Below are 26,528 nucleotides of genomic sequence, written 5' to 3'. Positions count from 1 at the left end.
TGTGGCCGCGCTCATTTGCAGTGAGCAAATAGTATTTTGGAGCATTCGTCCGTAGGCCTACCGCTGTGTGCACATTGCTGCTCTTAAAATGTGAAAAGATGATTGTTTATCATAATTTTAAGCCAAACATTCAGATCTGTTCCATCAGCCTTAATATTTGATACGGCGTATACCTCCACTACACTACTTTGATACACATTGTGGGGATTCAGAAGTGACGATACGCTATTCCCGCTGAGAAATAAGATATAAAGTATGTTGAAAAGATAATGGACTTATACATTTTTTATTAATCTTTGAGAACTAACGATCACCAAAATAAAAGCTAGACATCCAGGGAGAATTGACAATAACCAAAACAAGGAATTTAGCAGTATAAAGCATTAGCCATGGCAAAATGCATGGAATTGCAGGGAATTAGCTTCATTTTCTCTCAGTTGCATGGCAAAATGTGTAGAATTACAGGAAATGTTCTCTATAGCCGGGCTGTCCGTGCCCACCAGCTAAACCCTTTTTATGTTGTATTATGCTGAACCATGTCTCTCTCTATGTGTATGTGTGTGCAGGTCAGCAGTCCCAGGGCAGCTCCTCTACAGGCTCTGGCTCCCAGACCCCCACCTCCTCATCCAGCAGCCTGCCCTCTAACCTCTCCTACACATCATACATCCTCAAACAGACCCCACAGGTACACACACAGGCGCGCACACATACACACACAGGCGTACACACACACACACACACACACACTGATAATCACATCTTCTCACTCTCTCTCTGTTCACCCTTGTATCCTCTTCGATTAATCTTTGAGTGAAACAAGCTGCTGTCTTTCATGTCTTATTCTTGTGGAGAGTCTCATGTCGTGCTCAGAGTAGAATAAAAGTACTCTCTTCAGTCTCTCAAATCCATCACACCTGTTCATTTTAAAGACTACTTGCTAGCAGATTCTTTTCTCGGTAAAGAATACATTTTTGCTGTTTTGTGTTCATGAAGGCTGGGATTTTCATTTTGTAAAGCCTGTCTTTAGTATTCCGGTAGTGATTATTTGAAGACTTTTCCCTTTATAAGTACATTCTCTGGGTAATTTACTTTAGTAAAGCCTATCTTTAGCTTTTCAGTAGTGATCGAGCCTGCTGCTTCCTATGTCCCTGAAGTAGATTCATTCATTATCGAGCCATTGATCCAGCTCTTAACTCTAGAACAATATCGTCTCCAACAACTCCTAATGAAGTATGTGTGTCCTCTCTTCCTCCCACCTGAAAACCTAAATCTGGGGCAGAGATCATTTCATATCACCGCTCGCTGTTCTCACTCTCACGTCAGTCCAACCTTTGCCATCGGTGTGCCTGCAGAGAGTACGGACACATTTAGACATCCTCTTCCTTTCCACTGTTCCACTGGTCGGTGGCAGCAAATTCATGTGACCAACCACACACTTACTCATGCACACAAACACACACACCCCTCCTCCATCCTTAAACAGCCTAACTAAAGAAATCGCCCGCCCCTGTTATCTTCCTCCCTAACTGCTGCCTAAATGTGCCAAAGAGGATGTTCAAATTTATCAACCACAATGTGCCACCCATTCATCCCACCAACCCTTATTACCAAACTGTTGAATAAACCAATTAATAAACAACAAATACATGTTACCAACCCCCTCCATACTTCTAAACTCTTCAAGAAAAGCTCTAACAAAAACTCTCAGATGGTATTGTAAAACCCATTGCTGTTGATATTATCTTTTGGTGTATCGACCAAGCTGTTTCTGATTGATCTTTTCCAGGGCACGTTTCTGGTTGGCCAGCCGGCGTCGCAGGGCGTGGGGAAACAGGGCGCGGCCAGTTCCACAGGTCACGTAGTGTCGTCCCCTGCGACCGTCAGCCAGCAGGCCATCCGGGTCACAGCGGGTCAGAAGGCTGCCATCCTGGCTCAGGTCAGTACTGTCTAGACACAAAATGGTGGACAGGTATAGCCTGTCCACCATAGCCATAGTTACTTACACTATAGCCATAGTTACTTCTGGGAAGATGCTGTTAATGAGCTATGTTGTTTATTTATGAGCTGAATATCAACTGTCAGCTGTAAAGAGTGCTCAACCCCTCACACTGCTGATTGCTGTGCAGAGACACATGTGTTCTAATAAGGCCAGTCACTGCGCCAAAAAAAATCCTAAATTCAGTCTGGTGGAAAAGACAACAGTTTTGATGACAATTATTGAAAAGAGCAGTAGGTATCCCACTTTTAAGTGCTGTTAGATTTCTTTATCAACTGAAATGTTTGCGCAATTGGCATCGTTTTTACAATCTCTGTGTCTGGCATGACAATATAAAAGATTACTGCGGGTAGCGCGTCGGCCAATCAAAAGCATAAACTTGCCAGTATATATTTTTTTAGGACAATAAACAAGCAACAATGATATTTAGAGTCTGTGATCTAGCTAACGATTAGCCCTTTGTGGTAAACAATGCAGAGGAGCAACCCCATGCTTCAGCCAAGTAGCCACCATGCTGCATCAGACAGGTGATGATGCTAATTGCTAAAATAGCACACCTGCCTGATACCAACCATGTACAGGGCCTAAAGATATTGCCTTTCATCTTAATGGGCTCATTTCTGGAGATCGATGTCCGAGCCCCCGCGGAAATATAATTAGCATAATATACAAATCCCCATAGAATTAAGCTAGAGATATCCTTTTTTTAAGCGTCTCAGTCCAGCGCGTCTGCCTATGTCGCACTTCCCGGATCTGCGGTGAAAGATGACAGAGCTAGAGCGGTGTTTGTCAGACCATGAGACATCTCAAAAATTGGTCTTCTCACAAAGTTGTCTGTAGCGTCCGAATGGTTTGGCCTCCAAACAAACTACTCTCACGAACACAATAGGGTTCTCCGTTTTGTTCTATGACCCCCACAAGCGTTTTGGGACTCTGAAGTCGGTATAGGCGATCTGCCAATTTCTGTCTGAGCAGTTTGAGCTACACACTGACCCCTCTGTGGAAAGGTGAGACTCTCTCTCAAACATGTACAGTTCCAGTCAATAGTTTGGACACACCTACTCATTCAAGGGCTTTTCTTTATTTTTACTATTTTCTACATTGTAGAATAATAGTGAAGACATCAAAACGATGAAATAACACACATGGAATCATGTAGTAACCAAAAAAAGTGTTAAACAAATCCAAATATATTTTATATTTGAGATTCTTCAAAGTAGCCACCCTTTGCCTTGATGACAGCTTTGCACACTCTTGGCATTCCCTGATTCTTTGCTAATTTATTTTTCAACTCTGTTGTAGTCCACCTGTGGTAAATTCAATTGATTGGACATGATTTGGAAAGGCACACACCTGTCTATATAAGGTCCCACAGTTGACAGCGCACGTCAGAGCAAAAACCAAGCCATGAGGTCGAAAAGATTGTCCTTAGAGCTCCGAGACAGGATTTTGTTGAGGCACAGATCTGGGGAGAAGTACCATAAAGTATGTTGGCAGCGTTGAAGGTCCACTAGGTCCCCTCCATCATTCTTCAATGGAAGAAGTTTGAAACCACCAAGACTCTTCCTAGAGCTGGCCGCCCGGCAAAACTGAGCAATCGGGGGAGAAGTGCCTTAGTCAGGGAGGTAACCAAGAACCCGATGGTCACTCTGACAGAGCTCCAGAGTTCCTCTGTGGAGAACCTTCCAGATGCAGCTCTCCACCAATCAGGCCTTTATGGTGGAGTGGCCAGAGGGAAGCCACTCCTCAGTAAAAAGCACATGACAGCCCGCTTGGGAGTTTGCCAAAAGGCACCTAAAGACTCTCAGACCATGAGAAACAAGATTCTCTGGTTTGATAAAAGGTTGAACTCTTTGTCATGAATGCCAAGCGTCACGTCTAGAGGAAACCTGGCACCATCCCTACTGTGAAGCATGATGATGGTAGCATCATGTTTTGGGGATGTTTTTCAGCAGCAGGGACTGGGAGACTAGTCAGGATCAAGAGAAAGATGAACAGAGCGAAGTACAGAGAGATCCTTGATGAAAATCTGCTCCAGAGGGCTCAGGACCTCACGGTTCACCTTCCAACAGAACAACGAGCCTAAACACACAGCCAAGACAACGCATGAGTGTCTCTAAACAAGTCTCTGATTGTCCTTGAGTGGCCCAGCCAGTGCCCAAACTTTAACCCGGTCAAACATCTGGAGAGACCTGAAGCGATGGATGCTCCCCATACAACCTGACAGAGCTTGAGAGGATCTGCTGAGAAGAATGGGAGAAACTCCCCAGAAACTCGTCATAACCAAGACAATTAATCCCTGCCGAAGGTGCTTCAACAAAGTACTGAGTAAAGGGTCTGAATACTTAGTTAAATGTGACATTTCAGTTTTACTCTTTGTCATTATGGGGTATGGTGTGTAGATTGATGAGGGGGAAAATAATAAGTTAAATACGTATTGCCTCAATACTTATTGCCTCAGCTATTCGTTTGTAAAAAAAACACAACACTTTGACATTATATGGTATTGTGTGTATGTCAGTGACAAAACAAATCTCAATGGAATCCATTTTGAATTCAGGCTGTAACACAACAAAATGTGGAATAAGTCAGGGGTGTGAATTCTTTCTGAAGGCACTGTATATGTCATCATTGAGAGGGGCGATGGATTTTTTTTTGTATTTTATGGTTAGCTATGATAATAAGGTACTCGCCCAGACTGCATTTGAAGCATGAAATAACGGCAGACTCTGCCAACTTTTTGTGAGTTGCAGTGGGTACACAGTACACACACAGATACACACTGCCTTGTTGTATCTAGGTCACACCATGCATGTTCTGGGGGATAAATCTATAGCCAGCCAACTTTTCTATATCCGTCTATCCTCACACAGGCACAAACACACTGTAGCACAACATCGGTGCACTAAAGGCATTATTATACCATCGTAGTAATGGTCATTTAATCTAGTAGCTTCAAGAGGATATAAAGGCAGTGATTTAAGCCATAATTTGCATAGATATAGAACACTATACCGTGTAATTAAATGTGTGTTTCTCCAGTAGGTATCCTAAAAATAAATGGGACTCATTGAGTGGGCTTTAAAAAGGCATTTCACAAGGGAGTTCTTGTGTGTTTTCCTATGTGTGTGTGTGTTGTCTGGTTTTTTGTTTGCCCTGACTATATGATTAGTGCTAATAATTATGCCTTTGGCAGAAGTCTGAGCTTTAACTTCAGCTAATTATTTCTCTCTCTGTCTCTCTTTCTGTGTCTCCCTCCATTTAATAGCAAACATTCTCTCATCCTCTCCTCTGCCAGTATATTTTATCATTGCCGTGTTCTGAATTGATTAAGCTATTTAGTATGGAGTCAGACAGTAGTTATGTCCTCTATGGATATATAGTTTAACTTCTCTTTCTCCTTTTATGGATTAGTCCTTCTTCAAAACAGCAGGTGCAAATACTACTAAACTGAGCTAGTAATTGACTCTAAGTGCCTTTTCAGATGCCAACCGTGAGGGCTGTGACAGTGATTGAATAACCCTCTAACTGACGGTTATGGATGAAGACAGTCAAAATAAAACAACCATCAACACCGTTTCAATAGGCCTCCATTGATTGTAGGTTCATGTAGATAAACTTGACCTAATAACAGGAGTGTTTACTAATGATTATAAGAGCTTGTTTTGCTAACTTCATCCGTCTACTAAACGTTCTCCATCTCCTCTTTCCAACTTTCCTTTGATGCTCCAGCAGCTAATCTGCTAGATGTGCGGGGGGGGTAGAGCGCTATAGGCTACGGCACTTCGGTAATCAAATCTTTGATGTGTGGACTTTTTAAAATGTAAATATAAACCAATGCACATTTGCTTGCTGGTAAATAAGTACATCGGCGTTCTTTAAAAAAAAAAGCTTGGATGTGTCTGACTTTATTAATTATTCAACAGCAGTCGACAAGGTTGTTCTGGCTCTGAGGCCTATAATGCGCTAATATTGTGTCAAGTAGACAATGCGCCTTAGGCGGGACCAACACAAATTGCCGCCCTCCTATCCCCGCAAAGTAGAATAGTAGCCTTGGCTATACAGTATCGGCCCGCAATGCACTATTATGAATGCCCGTGTGGTGGACTACCGTTTGTAAAACAGGCATTTTACCGCTAATCCCTTTTTTGGTTGCATTTCTGTTAATGCATGTATTAATTACAGCAATTTACCATTCTCATTCTCGGAGTGGAAACATTGTTCACAACCTGTTAACGCTTGTGAGAAACAAGTTTGGGTTCATTTCATACCATAATTTATGCTCTCCATGTGAGCAATGAGCATGTGTCTGCTGTTGACGGAGCACGCGCCCCTGAGAACGCATAGAAGTACCGGCTTCTCGCGAATGTCAAATGTAGGAAAGTGCCCAGCTGGGCTTGTCATTCATTTTATCAGTCAACAAAGTCTTTATTTGTTATTTTAGTATTTGATAATCCTCTCCCCCTCTGATCAGCATCTCTGATAAATAGGCTATGGATGCATTTGTTTCTATTTTAATGATTGTCAATTTCATTTTCATACTATAGCATAGCTGTCCCCTTCATACTTTCCTAGTCAATTCATTATCTCCTACTTTTGGAAAGCCTCAAGTTAGGCCCTGTTTTTTTTCATATGTTTTAAGGAAAGAAGTAAGATCTGCTCTTATGTCTGACATACGCTGATGTATTTGATTGGGGTTGCTTTTACCGGCAGTGTGTGTGTGTGTGAGTTGGCTGATTCTCTCTGTAGGCCTATATGTCCATTCAGAAAGTTTGCTAAATGAACCTGTCTGGATCTCTTTAATAAGAATAAAATGCTATTTTCACGATGTGATCTCGTTGAAGAATATATGCCGCTGCCATCGATTGACTGCAGCCTCAGGGTTTGTGATAATAATGAAATGTCATGATGTCAACAGTGTAATGGCTTGTTCAACTTTGTACTAAGAAGCATATCTACCGACAGTATTGGGTGAGAGACAGCTGTATTAGTGTGTGTGTGAGACTATCAGTCTAGGACAGTGTGTTTGTGCACGCGCCAATCCGTGCTGCTGTTAGCTAGAGGAGAAGAGTCTGACACTGTTACCGTTCACTCTCTTTCAGCTTACATAACCACAATAGCCATTTTCACCTCTCTCCCAAATGACCCTCCTGTCCTGAGCTCCTCCCTCTGTTCCCTTGGAGCCTTGGCCTGCCTGCCTGGGTATTCACATCATGTGGCGTCATAATACTGGGGCTCAATGCTCTAAATTCTCTGGATTCTATTACAAAAGGTTTTGAGTGCATGCTAGAGCTTTGTGTTGGGTGTGTTTGGTCACACTAAGTGCAGTTCGTTGGAGGACATATCTGCCTCATGTGGGTCAGTCAGAAACATCAGAGAAACACGGTGTAGATGACATAGATCTCTCTCAATGTAGAGCAGGAGAACTTGTGGAATTTACTATTGAACGATTGTCTCCAATTAGGCATTGTCTATTTTCTGCATAAGCATTGATAATATTGTCCTGCACCTTTTCCTATATGCTATACAGGGCATTTCCTGTAAGTTATAACTTTATTGATTCTTGATTCTTATATCTAATTTATTTGTGTGGACTGTATGTTGATTGACAGGCGCTGGGCGGGTCCCAGGTGAAGCTGTCTGATGGCTCAGTGAAGACGGTAAGCACGGCGACAGCGGCCCACCTGTCCAAGCCCGCCACGACCATGCTTAGGATGACGGGCGGAGTCATCACAGCCACTAGCTCCACCCCCAGCGCTGTCTCCACCGCCGCTGCCACGGCAACTGCCAGTCAACCGGTGAGTGGGAGGAGTTTGGGGTTACCTCTGAATAGACCCTGTATCAGAACAAGATTATCTGGTCCTTTATGGAACCAAGAAGCTTCTCTTCCTGATCCCCATTTTGAAACTCCGCTCTTCCAGAACTGTTCATTAGAATGTTAGCATCTTGCCAGAGAGAAATGTGTTCCTTTGTTTCAGCTAGAACTCCCTAAACCCAATGGCCTAGCTTTATCAGTCCGCCTCTTCATTTCAATGAATGGGATTTATCATTGAAGGGGAGCACAGGGCTGTGGACCCTAACATATTATGAAAGAGTTATGAAACTAGAAAGGTGTATTACCCATAGTTTGTATCATTCTTTCTCTCTAAAAAAGTTGTTTTTCTCAGTGTATTTATTTCATACACAGACTGAAACCATGTGGTGATATTTCGGGCAATAAAACTGTGAATCTGTCTGTTTGTGTCTGTGTAACTACATCTTCACGAATGCCAGCTGTTTGTGGTTGTATGGTTCCAGGTAGCGGAGGTGTCCGTTCAGGCCAAACCTGTATCCCACGCTGTCCTGGTGGCAGCCAACCAGGCAGCAGTCATCAACGCCGCAAAGAACGCCAGCGCCGCTAATGCCGTTACCATGGCAAGGAACACCACGGCTGCCATTACCATGGCAAAGAAATCCACGGCAACCTCCGTTACCATGGCAAAGAGCGCCGCCGGTTTGGTAACCATGCAGAAGGGCGCCACGGCGCCAACTGTCACCTTGGCAAAGGGTCCCACTACCTCTGGCACCGTTGTTACCGTTGCTAAGAGCATTACCAACATGCACGTCATCAGCATGGCCAAAGGGGCGGGTTCTATGGTAGTGGGTGTGCCCAAGAGCGCCAGCACGTCATTGGTCAGTGCGGCATCGCTGTTCAGTGGGATGGTGGCAGGGGGAGGAAAGACTGCTGCTACCCTATCAGGTAGGAAGAGAATATCTCTTATGTTGTTTGAGAAAGTGGATTGCTGCTATTTTGGGACAGGTCTCCATTTTTTTTCTCAGTAGGATCACCTGTGTAAAAACAAAGCATAGATTTAAAATAAATAGATACTTTAAGTGGCCAAATGCCCCATCCAGGCTAAAAGTTGTCTCCTGTGCTCTGGTCTTGTCCAGGTATGCTGAAGATCCACTCTGGCGGGTCCAGCTCCCAGCAGACAGTGCTGACCGTCCCTGCCAACCAGCCCAAACAACTGGGGGTGGGCACGGGCACAGGAGGCGTACAGACCATACACATGCCCGTCAACAGAGGTAAGTCAGTCCATCCATGGTAAATTATTCCATAATATAGTAATCAATCCATCAGACAATCCAGCGTTTTTCCTGACATGTATTTTTCAGACAGTGACACAAAGGCCCAAGCAGCATATGACTCTTCTCCAGAGTATCTGATATCTATTGAAATCAATAGAAAACCAGGTAAACAGACTTTCACAGCACCCGCTGAGGACTAGAGAGCAGAAGTCTGTGTGCTGTGGGATTCTACTTATTCCCCAGATCCAGACAAAGTACATGATATGGGCAGGGCCTGGGAGACGGAGATATGCATTTCGGTGGGCTGGGGGGGCAGGTGTGTTGCGATATTAAAACTCCTCGCACACAGACACACACACACACAGTGCACCTGGGCTTTGAATGAACTGGCTCACACACTGTGTACTGAGGAAAAGGTCTAGCCATCAGCTGAGCTCCAGGCCTACATGTGTGAATATAGAGGTTTTGGTGCGTAGTCATGAGAGCCAGAAAAGCAGTCACCTTCATAGCTAAAGTCACTGTTTTATTCATTATACATTCAGTATTCATGTGTGAGTTTGTTCTTGTTGTCCCCTCGTGTGTGTGTGTGTATGTGTGTGTGTGCGTGTGCGTGCGTGCGTGTATAGTAGTCCAGTCCAGCTATGTGTCTAAAGGGCCAGCTCCCAGTAGTAGTTCCACTCCCTCCCCTGGAGCAGGAGTGGCTGCAGCTGGATTCTCCCCCAGTTCTGCTGCTGCTGCCCAGGCCTCGCCTTCCCCCTCCCTCACCCTGCCCCTGGCCCAAGGTGAGAGGAGCACCATTCGCCTCCCTCTCTCTTGCCTCTCCTTCAACATCCTCCTGTCCCTCCTTCATTCCTCTCTGTGGGTGGCCCTCCCTTAATGTTTCGGCTAGGCGAGCCAAACAAGTTTTCTCGCATACTCCCGTAAAAGACCTTCGCTTGAAAAACGAGAAAAAAGTGGCAATACTTCTGTTTGTCCATTTTGAGACGCCGTAACCAGCATACACTCAGAATTAATCTAAGATGACTCAAGAAATCTGTCATGAATTTTGACGTTTTTGTCGAGGAGATCTTAGAAACGCAATTTTGCAATTGACTAGGATGTTTAGTGTAGTATTTCTCAAGTGAAAAAATGTGCATGCGGGCGAGTCGTCTCAGGCACTTTTATTTTTAATTTTAATTTTATTTCACTTTTATTTAACTAGGCAAGTCAGTTAAGAACAAATTCTTATTTACAATGACGGCCTACCAGAAGGCCTCCTGCGTGGACGGGGGCTGGGATTAATAATAAATAAAATTATAAATATAGGACAAAACACACGTCACGACAAGAGAGACAACACTACATCAATAGAGACCTAAGATGACAACATAGCAAGGCAGCAACACATGACAACACAGCATGGTAGCAACACATGACAACACAGTATGGTAGCAGCACAACATGGTAGCAGCACAAAATGTGGTACAAACATTATTGGGAACAGCACGAAGGGCAAGAAGGTAGAGACAACAATACATCACACAAAACAGCCACAACTGTCAGTAAGACTGTCCATGATTGAGTCTTTGAATGAAGAGATTGAGATAAAACTGTCCAGTTTGAGTGTTTGTTGCAGCTCGTTCCAGTCGCTAGCTGCAGCGAACTGAAAAGAGGAGCGATCCAGGGATGTGTGTGCTTTGGGGACCTTTAACAGAATGTGACTGGCAGAATGGGTGTTGTATGTTGAGGATGAGGGCTGCAGTAGATATCTCAGAAAGGGGAAGTGAGGCCTAAGAGAGTTTTATAATAAGCATCAACTAGTGGGTCTTGCGACGGGTATACAGAGATGACCAGTATAGAGTAGAGGTCGACCGATTATGATTTTTAAACACAGATACCGATTATTGGAGGACCAAAACAGCCGGTACCGATTAATCGGCCAATTTTGTATTTATTTATTTGTAATAATGACAATTACAACAATACTGAATGAACACTTATTTTAACTTAATATAATACATCAATAATATCAATTTAGTCTCAAGTAAATAATTAAACATGTTCAATTTGGTTTAAATAATGCAAAAACAAAGTGTTGGAGAAGAAAGTAAAAGTGCAATATGTGCTATGTAAGAAAGCTAACGTTTCAGTTCCTTGCTGTTCCTTGTTACATTAGCCTCATCTCGGGAGTTGATAGGCTTGAAGTCATAAACAGCGCAATGCTTGACGCAAAACGAAGAGCTGCTGGCAAAACGCACTAAAGTGCTGTTTGAATTCATGTTTACGCGCCTGCTTCTGCCTACCACCGCTCAGTCAGATACTTAGATACTTGTATGCTTGTATGCTCAGTCAGATTATATGCAATGCAGGACACGCTAGATAATATCTAGTAATATCATCAATCACGTGTAGTTAACTAGTGATTATGATTGATTGTTTTTTATAAGATAAGTTTAATGCTAGCTAGCAACTTAACTTGGCTTACTGCATTCGCGTAACAGGCAGTCTCCTTGTGGAGAGCAACGAGAGAGAGGCAGGTCATTATTGCGTTGGACTAGTTAACTGTAAGGTTGCAAGATTGAATCCCCTGAGCTGACAAGGTGAAAATCTGTCATTCTGCCCCTGAACAAGGCAGTTAATCCACCGTTCCTAGGCCATCATTGAAAATAAGAATGTGTTCTTAACTACCTTGCCTAGTTAAATAAAGGTACAAAAATATATATATTTTTTTTAATGGGCAAATCGGCACCCAAAAATACCGATTTCCGAATGTTATGAAAACTTGAAATCGGCCCTAATTAATCAGCCATTCCGATTAATCGGTCGACCTCTAGTATAGAGTGCAGTGATGTCTCCTATAAGGAGCATTGGTGGCAAATCTGATGGCAGAATGGTAAAGAACATCTAGCCGCTCGAGAGCACCCTTACCTGCCGATCTATAACTTACGTCTCCGTAATCTTCTGAATCAAGGTTAGTTTGGCAGCTGGGGTGAAAGAGGAGTGATTACAATATAGGGAACCAAGTCTATATTTAACTTAGCCTGAAGCTTTGATATGTGCTGAGAGAAGGACAGTGTACTGTCTAGCCATACTCCCAAGTACTTGTATGAGGTGACTACCTCAAGCTCTAAACCCTCAGAGGTAGTGATCACACCGGAGAGGGGCATTCTTCTTACCAAACCACATGCCCTTTGTTTTGGAGGTGTTCAGAACAAGATTAAGAGTAGAGAAAGCTTGTTGGACTCTAAGAAAGCTTTGTTGAAGAGCATTTAACACAAAATCCGGGGAGGGGCCAGCTGAGTATAAGACTGTATAATCTGCATATAAATGGATGAGAGCGCATCCTACTGCCTGAGCTATGTTGTTGATGTAAATTGAGAAGAGCGTGGGGCCTAGGATAGAGCCTTGGGGTACACCCTTGGTGACAGGCATTGGCTGAGACTGCAGATGTTCTGACATTATACACTGCACTCTTTGAGGGAGAGGTAGTTAGCAAACCAGGCCAAAGACCCCTCAGAGACACCAATACTCGTCCCACAAGAATGGAGTGGTCTACCATATCAAAAGTTTGGCCAATTCAATAAAAGTAGCAGCACAACATTGCTTAGAATCCAGGGCAATAGTGACATCATTGAGAACCTTTAAGGTTTCAGTGACACATCCGTAAACTGAGCGGAAACCAGATTGCATACCAGAGAGAATACTATAGACATCAAGAAAGCCAGTCATTTGATTATTGACAAGTTTTTCCAGCACTTTTGATAAACGGGGCAAAATAGAAGGCCTATAACAGTAAGGATCAGCTTGATCTCCCCCTTTAAATAAAGGATGAACCGTGGCTGCCTTCCAAGCAATGGGAACCTACACAGAGAGGAGAGACAGGTTTAAAAGGTCAGAGAGAGGCTTGGTGATGACAGGGGCAGTAACTTTAAAGAAGAAAGGGTCTAAACCATCTGACCCAGATGGGATGGGAGGCCAAAAGTCTGTGTAACCAATAGAGAGTCAGAGTCCCGAGTGTGGGAACAAACACAGTCTTTCCCACGGTTGGGTGAACATGAAAGTTCATAGTCAACAAAGCATGCAGGAGTCATGGGGCAACTAGCAAAATGCACGAGAAAAAAATATATATAACGACTTGGGGACATCCATTGTAAGTTTATAGTCACTCGCCACAGCAGTGCCTGTGTGCTGGAGGTGAGCGAAAGCTCGGGAGAGAGGGGGGAGTGTGGTGGGGGTACCTGTACCAGACAGGTGGAGACATGCCAGGGCAGACGGTGAACAGAGAGGGGGGAGTGCAGTGGGGGTACCTGTACCAAACAGGAGGAGACAACCAGGGCAGACAGTGAACAGATCACCAGGTGGAATCCAAGCAGCAGTGCAGCAGGCAACAGTAGTAGGTGTCACACCCACTTCGGAGAAGCTTTTATTTCTGGAGGCAGATTTCTTGTAGAAAATGCCAGTGGATGGTCACTGAACATTCTTCAAAGGTCTCTGGATTTGGGTGGGGTAGCCTGTGAGACTCCTCTTTGTTGGGCTCAAAGGATTCAACACCTCTCACTTCACACCTCAGTTCTACTTGAAGTTATACCTGGTCTTTCTCAGTTCCAGGTTGGATGGTGTCCTCTGGTCTCTGCTGTTTGTTTGCCAGAGCACCCTCTGTATAGCTTGGAAAAATGAATCTTTGGTAGTAGTAATCCTTCCAGGTAATTTTGTCCAAAATTAGGTTGTAGGTTTGGAGTTTTGATCTGGAGTGAAGGTTATGCTGTGGAGGGTAGCATCCTGTATGTCCCTGCCGAAAAATCCAAGTTTATCTAACTCCAAATCTATCTTTTTGTTTTAAAAAAACGTTGGAAAATGCGAGAGCTCACATGCAGCTATGTCTCTCCCTCCCTTCCTTTTACTTCATTGACTAATCCCTACTGTTGACCAATCGGCAACGAGGGGTCGTAGACTTCGGCTTGCCGAAGAACCCTTGCCAAAGTCCAAAACGAACAAAAACGTCACAAAATGTTGTCAATAAATGGTTAAATAAAGGTTAAGTAGAAATAAATAAAAAATGATATACACACAAGCTGTTACAAGAGGTTTCGGCTGGGAAGCGCCCGGTCGCCCCTTAGCCTTCCCTTCTCTTTCCTCCACACATTCAGTTCTCCATCTCTCCTTTTCACCTCAAGTTTCTACCACTTAACAATTCCTCCACTTTTTATACTTCCACCCTCAACCCCTCTCTTCCACTCTCTCCCCCTTCTTCCTCATACCCCGGTCCTTGTAAAGGTCGCATTTTGTCTTGTTTGTATTTTGAGCCCCATCTCGTTCTCTGTATCTCCCGTCTCCTCTACAGTGAAGACAGAGCCAGGAGTCTGTACACCCGTCTCTGCTACACCTGCCCCGTCGCCCCCTGTAACAGCCCCTGTTGCCTTCTCCACCCATGTAGCTGCTCCTCCCACTGCCTTCGCCTCGGTCAAACTGGAGCAGGGGGCCGACACCAGCTCACACCAGCACGTCGAGGTCATCAAGTAAGGACAACTCGGGTGCAATATGAGTTATTACAAAGGGGTCCCAGGAGAACCTGAACTAAGCTCATACCACATCAGTTACACTATAAATGGCATTGGCAGTTGGCTAACAAGTAAGGACTACTTAGATATATCTCAGACAAAACAGTATATGCTATGAAAAGGACGGGCTATTGGCGAACAACGAAGCACCAAACCGTTAGCATAGCAGCACTAGCATTGTTCTACACCACAGAAGCAAAGTGGGCTATTGGATGTGGATGGTTTGGGCACTACACCCAGACCTATGGGTTTGCTTGAGAGTCTGTTGGTGTCTTGTGTGTGGTCATGTGTTTGTGCCTCTCCTGGCTCCTCAGCACGGAACACATAGAGACCCTCATGCAGCTGCTCACTGCCGTGGTGAAGAAATCCCCCCTCATCGTACCAGAGAAGAGTAAGCTCCCTTCCTCATTTTCTTTGTTCTCACTCCTGATTCTCTTTACATCCATTCTTCTAAGACCAGGTGCCATGTAAATAAAGCTTGAGTGAGACGGATGGGATGTTAAACCGGTGTCCTGACTTTGTGGTCATTAAAAATCCCATGCCACTTATCGCAAGACTAGGGGTGTTAAAAGTCCCAACCTGCTCCCATTTCTCATTCTTAATTGGCGTATCACTCCTCACCTCTCCACCATGCTATCTAATGTGTGGTGAGCGTTCGGGCACATAATGGTCGTCGGTGCATCACCCGAGTGGTTGCCACACATTGGTGGTGGATGAGGTGAGTTTCCCCCTTACGATGTAAAGTGCTTTGAGTGCCTTAGTTGGTAGAATGGCGCTATATAAATCCAATCTCTTAGTATTATTATTGTGTAGATAGTGTATGCTGTGTGTTGTCTGGTTAATATTGTGTTGTATTGTTCAGCCGAGGACTCCCATCCGTTCTGTGCAGTGTCTACTGAGCAGTATTACTCCTGGAACATTGGGAAACGCAGGGCAGCAGAGGTAAAGATTGTTTGTTTGTGTTGTTGGCTGTGTGTTTGTTAGTCTGGCTGTGTACAACATGTGTAAACATGTCAGTGTTCATTAGTGTTGTTTATGCGTGTGTTTACACGTGACTTTGACTCTGCATATTTTCTGCTTACCTCATGTCTCCCTGTCCAGTCGGATTCTTCTCTCTCTATTTTTGCTCCGTCATCATCCTCCTCTTTCATCTCTACAAAATACACACACACACACACGTTTACCCCTAGAGCCCCTGTAAACCCATTATCTATGGAGACAGTCTAGACTGGTTTTCTTCTCTCTATCTGACAGTCAGTCTCTCAGACAGCAGTGTTCTATGCTGCCTGCCTCAGAGCCCAGACTTATTCTACCCAGGAAAATAGTATGATGATTATGAGGTTAATGGTCCACCCGAGGCTTACTACTGACTCTGTTATGGTTTGATTTGATAACTCATATCTCATATGAACTCATAAAGGAGGTTCAGAGGGAGTAATGCCCGAAGACACCCTGGAGAGGACTGGCTCTGTGCTGTCTAGCTAAAATCCAATTTGTTAAAATCCTCTGTTTAGTCCATATCAACAGACTCCATGTGATTAATATGCTAAATAATATTTGAGTGCCAGGTGCTGAAAGAGAATAAAGGGAGATTTCTGAGAATTGTGAGGAATCAGAGCTGTCATTCGTCTATTAATTATATTGTACTATGTCTTCTGACCCATGTTTTACAATGTGATTGTCATTAATAAAGACATTAGGAAAGAAAAAAGCAATCAGAGCTATCTCCATTATAATGTGCAAAGTGTGTTCACTGTTTTGTATTTAGTATGTATATACACGTAACTGCCAAAATAAAGGAAACGCCATCATAAAGTGTCTTAATAGGACGTTGGGCCACCACAAACCAGAACAGCTTCAATGCATCTTGGCATAGGTTCTACAAGTGTCTGGAACTCTACTGGAGTGATGTGACACCATTCTTCATCGAAATTCCATTATTTGGTGTTTTATTTGATGGAAAACTCTCTCAGGTACCGCTCCAGAATCTCCCATAAGTGTTCAATTGGGTTAATATCTATTGACTTGATCCCATGGCATATGGTTTACATTGTTTTCATGCTCATCCAACCATTCAGTGACCACTTCTATCCTGTGAATGGGGGCATTGTCATCCTATGGGAGCATAGCCATGGTAGCCAAAATAATGGCCTGCTCAGCATTTTTATACATGACCCTAAGCATTATGGGATGTTAATTGCATAATTAACCCAGGAACCACATCTGTGTGGAAGCACCTGCTTTCAAAATACTTTGTATCCCTCATTTACACAAGTTTTTCCATTATTTTGGCAAGTACCCGTGTGTTGATTTGAGTGCACTTGAAATAAAGTTGATATGGTTGTCTCATTGTAGCTCCAGCGTGCGGTAGCAGTGAAGCGTGTGGTCCAGGATGTATTGGAGCGCTGCCCCCGCCTGCAGGCCCTCACCCCCCCTAAGACCAGAGAGGTGGTCCAGTGGTGCCGACAGAGAGGCTACACACCCCCGGACCCCGAGCCCCTACGCAGCAGCAGGCCTGACGAAGGAACCATAGAGGACATCCTCACACAGATAGACAACGAACCAGGTAGAGGAAGGTAGAGGAAGAGAGAGAGAGAGAGAGAGAGAGAGAGACTCTATTATGTGGCATTTTGTAACCTTTTTCAATGTACTGTTATTAGTGCTAGTATGCAGGCCTGCCTGGTATTCACAGGCAGTCCTAATTAATTCTGTCTATTGTTCCTGTGTGGAGGAAAAAGGAGGCTTCTAGCCTGATGAGTCACACACCAGGCTGAGAGCCCGAACAGCCAAGCTCTGTTCTTTGCTCTGATCGCTATGGCCCAAATGCACACACTCTTTGGCTCTCTCTCTTTCATACACTCTCTTTACCTCACTCACTCTCACTGTCTTTCTCTGCATGTCTAAATACAGTTAGGAACAGATGTGCTCAGCCTTCACACCTGTTTAAAGCTCTCACCTGTTTAAAGCTCTCACCTCTTAGCCTATTTTCGGACGGTTATTTTCAAGATGTAATTCATATAAAGAGCAAGGAAGTCTTTATTTACGGTACACCAAAGTTGTTTATTTACATTTCTCTAAATTGTCCATTTATCTTGATTCAACCTCTGTCCTTCAACTCCTTCTATGGAGTACAGAGCAACATACACTGTGTACAAAATGACTGACCAGGTGAAAGCTATGATCCCTTATTCAATCAATGTAGATGAAGGGGGGGAGAATTCATTTTTTTATCTGAGAGACAACAATTGAGACATGGATTGTGTATGTGTGCCGTCCAGAGGGTGTACGGATAGAGAACATAGATAGAGAACATTCTCGGTTTTTGGAACCTCTACCTTTGTGTGTGTGTTAACTTGTGTGTATACATCATTGTTTAGAGTGCCCCTCTACCCTGGGTAGCTGTGAGGAGTTGGTCCAGCGGTTGGAGCAGCTGCAGACCCTGCTGAAGACTGAGCCAGAGGATGATGATGATGAAGTCCTAGACATCGTCAGTGTGACCCCGCCCTCTCAGAAGTTAAAGGTCAAAGAAGAGGAACAGGAAACGGACCCCGAGCCCAAGTACTTCCTGGCCCCATGCCCCTCGGCCCAGTTTGTCAGCGAAACAGCCCAACAGGTGAGGAGCTACAGTGCCTTGCAAAAGTATTCACCTCCCCTGGCGTTTTTCCTATATTGTTGCATTACAGCCTGCAATTTAAATGGATTTTTATTTGGATTTCATGGAATGGACATACACAAAATTGTCCAAATTTGTGAAGTAAATTGAAAAAAATAACTACTTTAAAAAAAAAAAACTGGTGCGTGCATATGTATTCACCCCCTTTGCTATGAAGCCCCTAAATAAGATCTGGTACAACCAATTACCTTCAGAATGCACACAATTAGTTAGATAAAGTCCACGTGTGCAATCTAAGTGTCACATGATCTGTCACATGATCTCAGATATATACACCTGTTCTGAAAGGCCCCAGAGTCTGCAACACCACAAATCAAGGGGCACCACCAAGCAAGTGGCACCATGAAGATCAATAAGCTCTCCAAACAGGTCAGGGACAAAGTTGTGGAGAACTACATATCAGGGTTGGGTTATAGAAAAATATCAGAAACTTTGAACATCCCACAGAGCACCATTAAATCCATTATTAAAAATGGAAAGAATATGGCACCACAACAAACCTGCCAAGAGAGGCCCCCAACCAAAACTGACGGACCAGGCAAGGAGGGCATTAATCAGAGAGGCAGCAAAGAGACCAAGGACTACCCTGAAGGAGCTGCAAAGCTCCACAGCGGAGATTGGAGTATCTGTCCATAGGACCACTTTAAGCCGTACACTCCACAGAGCTGGGCTTTACTGAAGTGGCCAGAAAAAGGACATTGCTTAGAGAAAAAAGTAGGCAAACGTGTTCACCAAAAGGCATGTGGGAGAGTCCCCAAACATATGCAAGAAGATACTCTGGGTCAGATGAGACTAAAATGGAGCTTTTTAGGAAAACGCTATGTCTGGCGCAAACCCAACACCTCTCATCACCCCGAGAACACCATCCCCACATTGAAGCAAGGTGGTGGAAGCATGCTGTGGGGATGTTTTTTATTGGGAGGGACTGGGAAACTGGTCAGAATTGAAGGAATGATGGATGGTGCTAAATACAGGGAAATTCCTGACTGAAACCTGTTTCAGTCTTCCAGAGATTTGAGACTTGGACAGAGGTTCACATTCCAGCAGGACAATGAACCTTAGCATACTGCTAAAACAACACTCGAGTGGTTTAAAGGGAAACATTTAAATGTCTTGGAATGACCTAGTCAAAGCCCAGACCTCAATCCAATTTAGAATCTGTGGTATGACTTAAAGATTGCTGTACACCAGCAGGAAGCCATCCAACTTGAAGGACCTGGAGCACTTTTGCCTTAAAGAATGGGCAAAAATCCCAGTGGCTCGATGTACCACACTTATAGAGACATATCCCAAGAGACTTGCAGCTGTAATTGCTGCAAAAGGTGGCACTACAAAGTATTGACTTTGGGGGGGTGAGTAGTTATGCACGCTCAAGTTTTCCGTTTGTTTGTTTCACAATAAAAAATATTTTGCATCTTCAAAGTGGTAGGCATGTTTTGTAAATCAAATGATACAAACCCCCCCAAGGGGGGTGAATACTTTTGCAAGGCACTGTATCTGGTCAGCACCGACAAATAAGGGCGTTGGTCGAAGTTGACCCTTACTTAGGATTGCACAACTTTGATCCTCCATGGCCACAGTGTGTGCTGGCTTTTCTTCTTGCCATATAAGTATACCGATTTAGACCTGGGAGGAAACCAAGTATGTGCACTTTGCAGTGAAATTCAATCCTCAGTGGACAATTGTCCTTTGCAGACTAGAGGTTGGCTATGAAAGTTGATAAGCACCTAAAAATCGGCAGCTTTCACAGTGCTGTATTAAGATGCTAGAGGATTGTGGGATGAGGATAAGCCTGGAAAAAGAGTGTAAAAATATACACTCATAGCATCAGCACAACTGTGTAAAGTATCTTCTGGTAACAAGACACAGCATCTCCTAACTTAAGTCTCACTCTTTCGCTCTCCCTTCTCCCCTAACCCTCTCCTTTCTCCATCTCTCTCAGATTGGCGTGGCCTTTCAGCAGGTGGAGGTGGAGAAGAATGTTTTTGCTCCAGTGATCGAGGCCATGATTCTCAAGGTTAGTTACTCCGGATGCCTCAAACACAACACAGCATAATGAACAATGAGAATGAAAGTCGGCCTCACCTAAAGATAGGCATCGAGTCGGCCTCACCTAAAGTCGGCCTCACCTAAAGATAGGCACGAGATTGACAATACATTTTTCCTGTGTCCCTCTGTGCACCAGTCTTTGTTCTTGTTCTGATATAAGATGTTCTGTAATCTTGTGTAGATTGTAGGTTATGATAAGTGTTTCTGTCTTCTGTAGGCGACAGAGCAGTTTGCTAGTGACATCCTGAGAGAAGCTCTGGCTGGAGCCCACGTAAAATCCCACCAGAACAGGTGAGACAACCTCATTTTCCCATTGCACACTGAGCTGGTATACTAACCACTGAGAATGTATTATATTTGTCCCTATTAAATACACTATTAGGTCAATGAATATCTTCTTGATGTGTCCTCAGGGCTCCCAGAGAGATCACAGCCATAAACATTCACCAGGCGTCCAGCAGCATCCCCACATGTGACTTCCTCACCAACACGCACATGGGCTACATGACCAAGGAGGACTGATTACACACAACCTTATTCACAACCTAACTAAGAACAACGGCCACTCAGACTGAGAGAGATACATGCACACTAGCTACTAGGGCTGGGAATTACCAGGGACCTCACGATACAATATTTATCATGATACTTACGCGCCGATACGATATGTATTGCGATTCTCACAATTCTATATGTATTGCAATTCAATACTGTGATTTCATTGCGATTTGATGTTCCAAACATATTGCTCACCATATGTCTGCTGCAGAGGGACAAGAGAGAGCCATGAGAACAAGTTTTTATCATGGAAATAAAAGTGATGAAAACAAATTGGCTCCCTATTTAAAAAGATGGAGAACCAGCTATGAAATTATCACAATACCATATGTCTGCTGCCGAGGGACAAGAGAGAGCCATGAGAACGAGTTTTTATCATGGAAATAAAGTGATGAAATCAAATTGGCTCCCTATTTAAAAAGAAAATGAAGAACAAACTCTGAAGGAAAAATGCGAGAGTTTTGGTGCAGGTTACAGACAGCTAGCGCAATAATAATATTGCTAAATTGTCAAAACGATACGATATATCATCAGAAATAATGTCCCAATATGTAACTGTGTCGATATTTCCCCCATCACTACTGGCTACTCACATCAGTCTCACTAGCTGAGAGACGGGCAGTAAGAGCTGCAGAACGAGCATATAGACCTGCCTGTGGGGTTAAACTGAACTGTCGGGCCTGCAGAAGAACACAACAGAGAAACAGTCCGAGCGCTGCAGGAATGCTCCGACCTTCCCTGGAAGACCATCTCACCAACTGACATTTTAAACCATTAGTCAGCTACTTTTCATATCTCAGTATCATAAAGTAGAATCAAGAACACAGACAACACCAAACACCTGGGTGGAATTCAGGACTCCACAACCTTCTGAACATTAAGATATGACATGATCTCTAAACCCTTAGCAGAGTCCAAAACGTGTACATTTCCTCCAATAGTTCTAGAATACTGGACCGTTGGCTTTCATCGTTTTCCAATTATCAGCGCTGCTCAGGCTATTTCTCCAACCGTCGCCACGTTCAAATGAATAGCGGGAGCCATGTTGGTCGGGAATTTGGGGGAGGTGCGCAGTCAGGCTGTGCATCCCCTGCGGATGGTGGTCGTAGATCCAGATGTGTCACAGTGGGCCGCAGGACTATCGCGTCTCTGCGTCTGTGGACTCTGAATTAGCTTTATTTTGTTATGGGGTCCCCACTCCCCTGACATTTTAGTGATAGAAAATGGGGTCCCCGTTGGTATACCGTTGCTTTACTCTATATGACGACAGATCAGTATATCTGTTCTACTCAATAAACAGTATTTATATAACGCTGTGCCCTACTGAATGTGACCCCGGGGATCAATCATAACATACCTGGCATAACCGTTTCTTTCATAATCTGTTTTAGTTTGTATAACTGGTTTACCGGACAGCCAGACTAATGTACTGTATCCACTGACTTAATCACAGCTGGGCTCAGTCTGGTCCCTTTAAAGCACCACACAATGTGAGATAAACCTTGTATTGAACATTGTGGGTCTTAAACATTGTCGAATGCTTCAAAATAGATGTCTATGGGACTGTGTGTCTGGTGTCCTCTCTCTCACCTTGTAACAGGATTATGTGTGAATCAAATGGTTGAATTTTTCTCTCAAATGGCCACAACAATGCACGCCACTAGGCCAAATATGTGCTTTGATTGAAACTAAACACATGTAGGCTGTGCTAGTTTGTTAACGCCATCTGCTCGAGAATTTGCTCGCTGGCCTAATTCAAAGCAACAGTGTAGGTTCCTTTGAAACTGTACCCTATAACTCAAGAAGATGTAAATGCATATCCTCATGAAACTCTGTTGAGATCAAATGGTCGGGATGCAAATGCCGCATGGAAGTGTCACCAGTAAAACTTGAAGAATGATAATTCACGATCGACAGTGAGAAATGCACAAGTAGAGCAGAGACTGTGTAGAGTAGAGAATTCTGCTTCGGGACCTGTAGCTGTCGTGAAGAAAGATCCAGAGAAGTCCGATCCGCAGCCTCGACCATTAAAGTATTGTCTGTCTGACAGTCACAGGGAGGAGAGTAAAGTGGCTTACAGACCTACTGTACATCAGACCAGATGATGACCCCCCCCCCAATAACAGTCTTAATACCATTGTACTCTTCTGGGAAACAGTGTTCTTTTCATTCAGTCAATTCAAGATTTAGAAATCAGAATGCAATTGGTTCAATTATTTTCCATGAGGGATTTTAGACTCACAGATTATTTAAAAAACTTGTCCTGAATTGACTGAGTTGAAATGGAACAGGGCCCAATCCTGACTGTTGTGTTTGTGTCTAGACTGTTCTCAAGTGTCACATATCAGCCTGATCACAGATCTGTGTGTGTTTCAGCCGACTAAGCATGTATGCAATGACAACAATAGCCAGAGGAGTCGAGCTGAACATGCACATATAGATCTTGGACCAGGCTAGATGGATATGTCAATGAAGTAGTGCTATAACTTGAAATGTTGGACAGTAGGGATGCAGGGGCCACATCTGTGTGAGTCCAAGGTTAACGTTGTGTTTTTTACTTGGTCCACTCCCCTCTGGAGTAGGGTTGACCGTTAGTTGTTGGTAAAGTGCATTTGTAATGTTATGTTTTCGATACAGTATGTATGTCCCTACCACTATGACTGTGTATTTGTGTACATTGTGTGTATGACTGACTCCAGTTTTTGTTTGTTCACTTCATATCAAGCCCCGCTACCAGCAAAGTCATTACTATGGTGTGTTAGAATGTGTTTGTGTGCATTATTTATGTTTTTTGTGTTAGTGTGTGTGTTGGGGTAAATGTGGTGTGAATATGGGTGTACTGTGTACCTGTATACGAGAGTGAGAGAAAGTTAAGGTGAATTAATGAAAATATCTTTGAATATGATGCATTTTGGATGTTGTGTGTACATGGTTGTTGGTGGACATTTAGCTTGTGTAGGAGTGAAGATGATAGGTGTTATGTTTCAGTATGAATCTGGTAAGTGTGTGGTGTGCTCACTCTAAACTGAGTGGTCACCTTGCCCGTTTGACCAAACTTTATGTATTGTAGAAATAATATCAATTGACCATTATATTTTCATTTTCCAGTGCACACCAAAAATATGATCAATATTCTTGTATTAAAATGGAAAACTTGTTTATAAAACTGTGGTTGTTTTTGAAGTGACTTAGCGTCTTGTTATCCCCCTCCGCCCCAGGATGCCCTTTCCCGATTCCCTCACTCCCTCTTCCTCCCTCTATCTCTCTTTCTCTGAGAGCTTCTTCACACTTTTCAAAAAAATACAGTCGGCTACTCATATTACTCAAATGTAAACTTGCCTACTTGCTACATCTCGCCCGCTTCCTCTGGAAGTAGAGCAGGACACTCGTCCGACCATTGCCGCCCTTGAAACAGAGTAAACAGAATTGCTTCGTTGAGCCAACATTCCGACAGTATAAATGGTAATAGCAGAGCAATGTTTTTGAAGCAGCTGAAATGCATTGACATTTTTAGCTGAAATTGCAGTAACAGCCCGTTCCATTCATTTTCTAATAATAATCATATTTAGCGGATGCTTTAATCCAAAGTTCCATCCAGCTATGCATGCATATGATATCATACGGTTGGCCTCAGTTGGAATCAAACTCATAGCCCTTGGCGCTGCAAGTGCCATGCTCTACCAACTGGGCCACATTTTCTCCACCTCTCCCTCTCTCCTTTTAGCACAGCCTGTGTGATAGGGCTGCAGTAGATTTTGAGAGATTACAGGGTGCTGGACTGAGGAGGCTTTGGTGGGATGGTAGAATCAGATGGCAGTACTTTACATTCTCAGTGTGGCTCAACTCCCATGCCTCGCTCCCTTTTTTTATACACGAAAGGATCTGGTTCATTGAGGGATTAAACTCTTTAAGTAGTGGCCTTTGACCCTCAAATATCACTTACTATTCTAGAAGCCAGAAACACAAAGCCGCAGGTCACTGACATAGCCCACCGTTGGACACATCAGAGCCAGTATTTTTTTAGATACCTAGGCAGGGATAGAGACAGCCAGGTTTCCAAGTACTAGCCAGAATGACCCGACATGCAAACATCAGAGAGAGCCATGTTTGTCAACAGATGCTCCTTGTTATCATATTCTGTGATGGTATCAGAGCTGTGTGACAATATGGTCATGTTCAGCATCGCAGCATTTGTTCCAATAGTGTTTCGCTCATTACTCTTAGATCAGGTTAATGTTAGTTAACTTTACATTTTGGTCAGGTTGCGGTAAGGTTAGATTATATATTTAACTAGGCAAGTCAGTTAAAGAACACATTCTTATCCACAACGACGGCCTAGGAACAGTGGGTTAACTACCTTGTTCAGGGGCAGAATGACCGCTTTTTACCTTGTCAGCTCGGGGATTCGATCTAGTAACCTTTCGGTTATTGGCCCAACGCTCTGACCACTAGGCTAGATTAGATTGGGTTTGGTTTCTGTAAAATTTGGTTACTGTAAGGTTAGGGCTGGGATAAAGGGACTGATCTGAAAAAGGGGTTATGCATCTGATCCTGTGGACCTTGTGTTTAATTTCCAACAGGCTCCGTTAAACGAATAGATTGAAAAAACAGGTACCGAATTCATTCATACAATGTACTGTAGTATTATGTGTTGTGTTGTTTCATTCTGTGGATCATGTTGATGGACCAGGGAAATGAGTCATTATTGCTTCCGATTTAGTTGCTGTGAGCATAGATTTTGTCATGAACTGCTTGTGCATGCAAAACCACACACACCTCATGGTGCTCCTCCACTGTTGTAAGATGTTACATAAAAGGGGAACAAAGAAAACATGGTGTGCCACTCGAGGGCTCCCGAGGGGCGCAGCAGTCTAAGGCAGTGCTCGAGGTGTCACTACATACCCTGGTTCAATCCTGGGCTGTATCACAACCGGCCTTGATGGGAGTCCCATAGGGTGGCGCACAATTGGCCCAGTGTCGTCCGGTTAGGGGAGGGTTTGGCCGGGGTAATCCGTCATTGTAAATAATAATTTGTTCTTAACTGACTTGCCACGTTAAATACAGTGCCTTGCGAAAGTATTCGACCCCCTTGAACTTTGCGACCTTTTGCCACATTTCAGGCTTCAAACATAAAGATATAAAACTGTATTTTTTTGGGAAGAATCAACAACAAGTGGGACACAATCATGAAGTGGAATGACATTTATTGGATATTTCAAACTTTTTTTACAAATCAAAAACTGAAAAATTGGGCGTGCAAAATTATTCAGCCCCCTTAAGTTAATACTTTGTAGCGCCACCTTTTGCTGCGATTACAGCTGTAAGTCGCTTGGGGTATGTCTCTATCAGTTTTGCACATCGAGAGACTGAAAGTTTTTCCCATTCCTCCTTGCAAAACAGCGATTTTGACCATTTTTTTAATCATCATCACACTTATGGAGATGCCAGCTGCTCTCTCAGCAGATTCAGCTCCATCACATCAAAGGTGTTATAGCACTCACATCACAATGTGTCTAACCCCCCCATGTTCACCCTGTTGGATAATGTGTCTAACCCCCTCATGTTCACCCTGTTGGATAATGTGTCTAACCCCCTCATGTTCACCCTGTTGGATAATGTGTCTAACCCCCTCATGTTCACCCTGTTG

At 43.7% G+C, this 26,528-nt stretch overlaps 1 protein-coding gene across 6 annotated transcripts in view; it reads left to right on the top strand.

The window, feature by feature from the left end:
• The window catches only part of yeats2 (YEATS domain containing 2), a 59,200-nt gene extending 35,153 nt beyond the window's left edge, over positions 1-24,047 (top strand). For 3 of the 6 annotated variants that reach the window (XM_024390934.2, XM_042307639.1, XM_042307640.1), the window contains 15 exons: positions 567-685; positions 1,787-1,936; positions 7,609-7,794; positions 8,294-8,735; positions 8,927-9,061; positions 9,152-9,229; positions 9,691-9,846; positions 14,385-14,559; positions 14,916-14,992; positions 15,464-15,543; positions 16,957-17,167; positions 17,979-18,214; positions 20,217-20,291; positions 20,541-20,614; positions 20,737-24,047. In XM_024390934.2, the coding sequence (XP_024246702.1) occupies positions 567-685; positions 1,787-1,936; positions 7,609-7,794; positions 8,294-8,735; positions 8,927-9,061; positions 9,152-9,229; positions 9,691-9,846; positions 14,385-14,559; positions 14,916-14,992; positions 15,464-15,543; positions 16,957-17,167; positions 17,979-18,214; positions 20,217-20,291; positions 20,541-20,614; positions 20,737-20,845 (2,303 nt within the window). In that variant the 3' untranslated portion in view covers positions 20,846-24,047. The remainder of the gene's footprint in view (positions 1-566; positions 686-1,786; positions 1,937-7,608; positions 7,795-8,293; positions 8,736-8,926; positions 9,062-9,151; positions 9,230-9,690; positions 9,847-14,384; positions 14,560-14,915; positions 14,993-15,463; positions 15,544-16,956; positions 17,168-17,978; positions 18,215-20,216; positions 20,292-20,540; positions 20,615-20,736) is intronic. The other 3 variants (XM_024390936.2, XM_024390935.2, XM_024390937.2) reach the window with 3 other exon arrangements.
• Positions 24,048-26,528: the final 2,481 nt, after the last annotated feature.

The sequence above is a fragment of the Oncorhynchus tshawytscha genome, linkage group LG28 (genome assembly GCF_018296145.1).
Source record: "Oncorhynchus tshawytscha isolate Ot180627B linkage group LG28, Otsh_v2.0, whole genome shotgun sequence".
In the NCBI taxonomy this organism is placed as follows: domain Eukaryota; kingdom Metazoa; phylum Chordata; class Actinopteri; order Salmoniformes; family Salmonidae; genus Oncorhynchus; species Oncorhynchus tshawytscha.
This window is presented reverse-complemented; position numbering and strand designations above follow the sequence as displayed.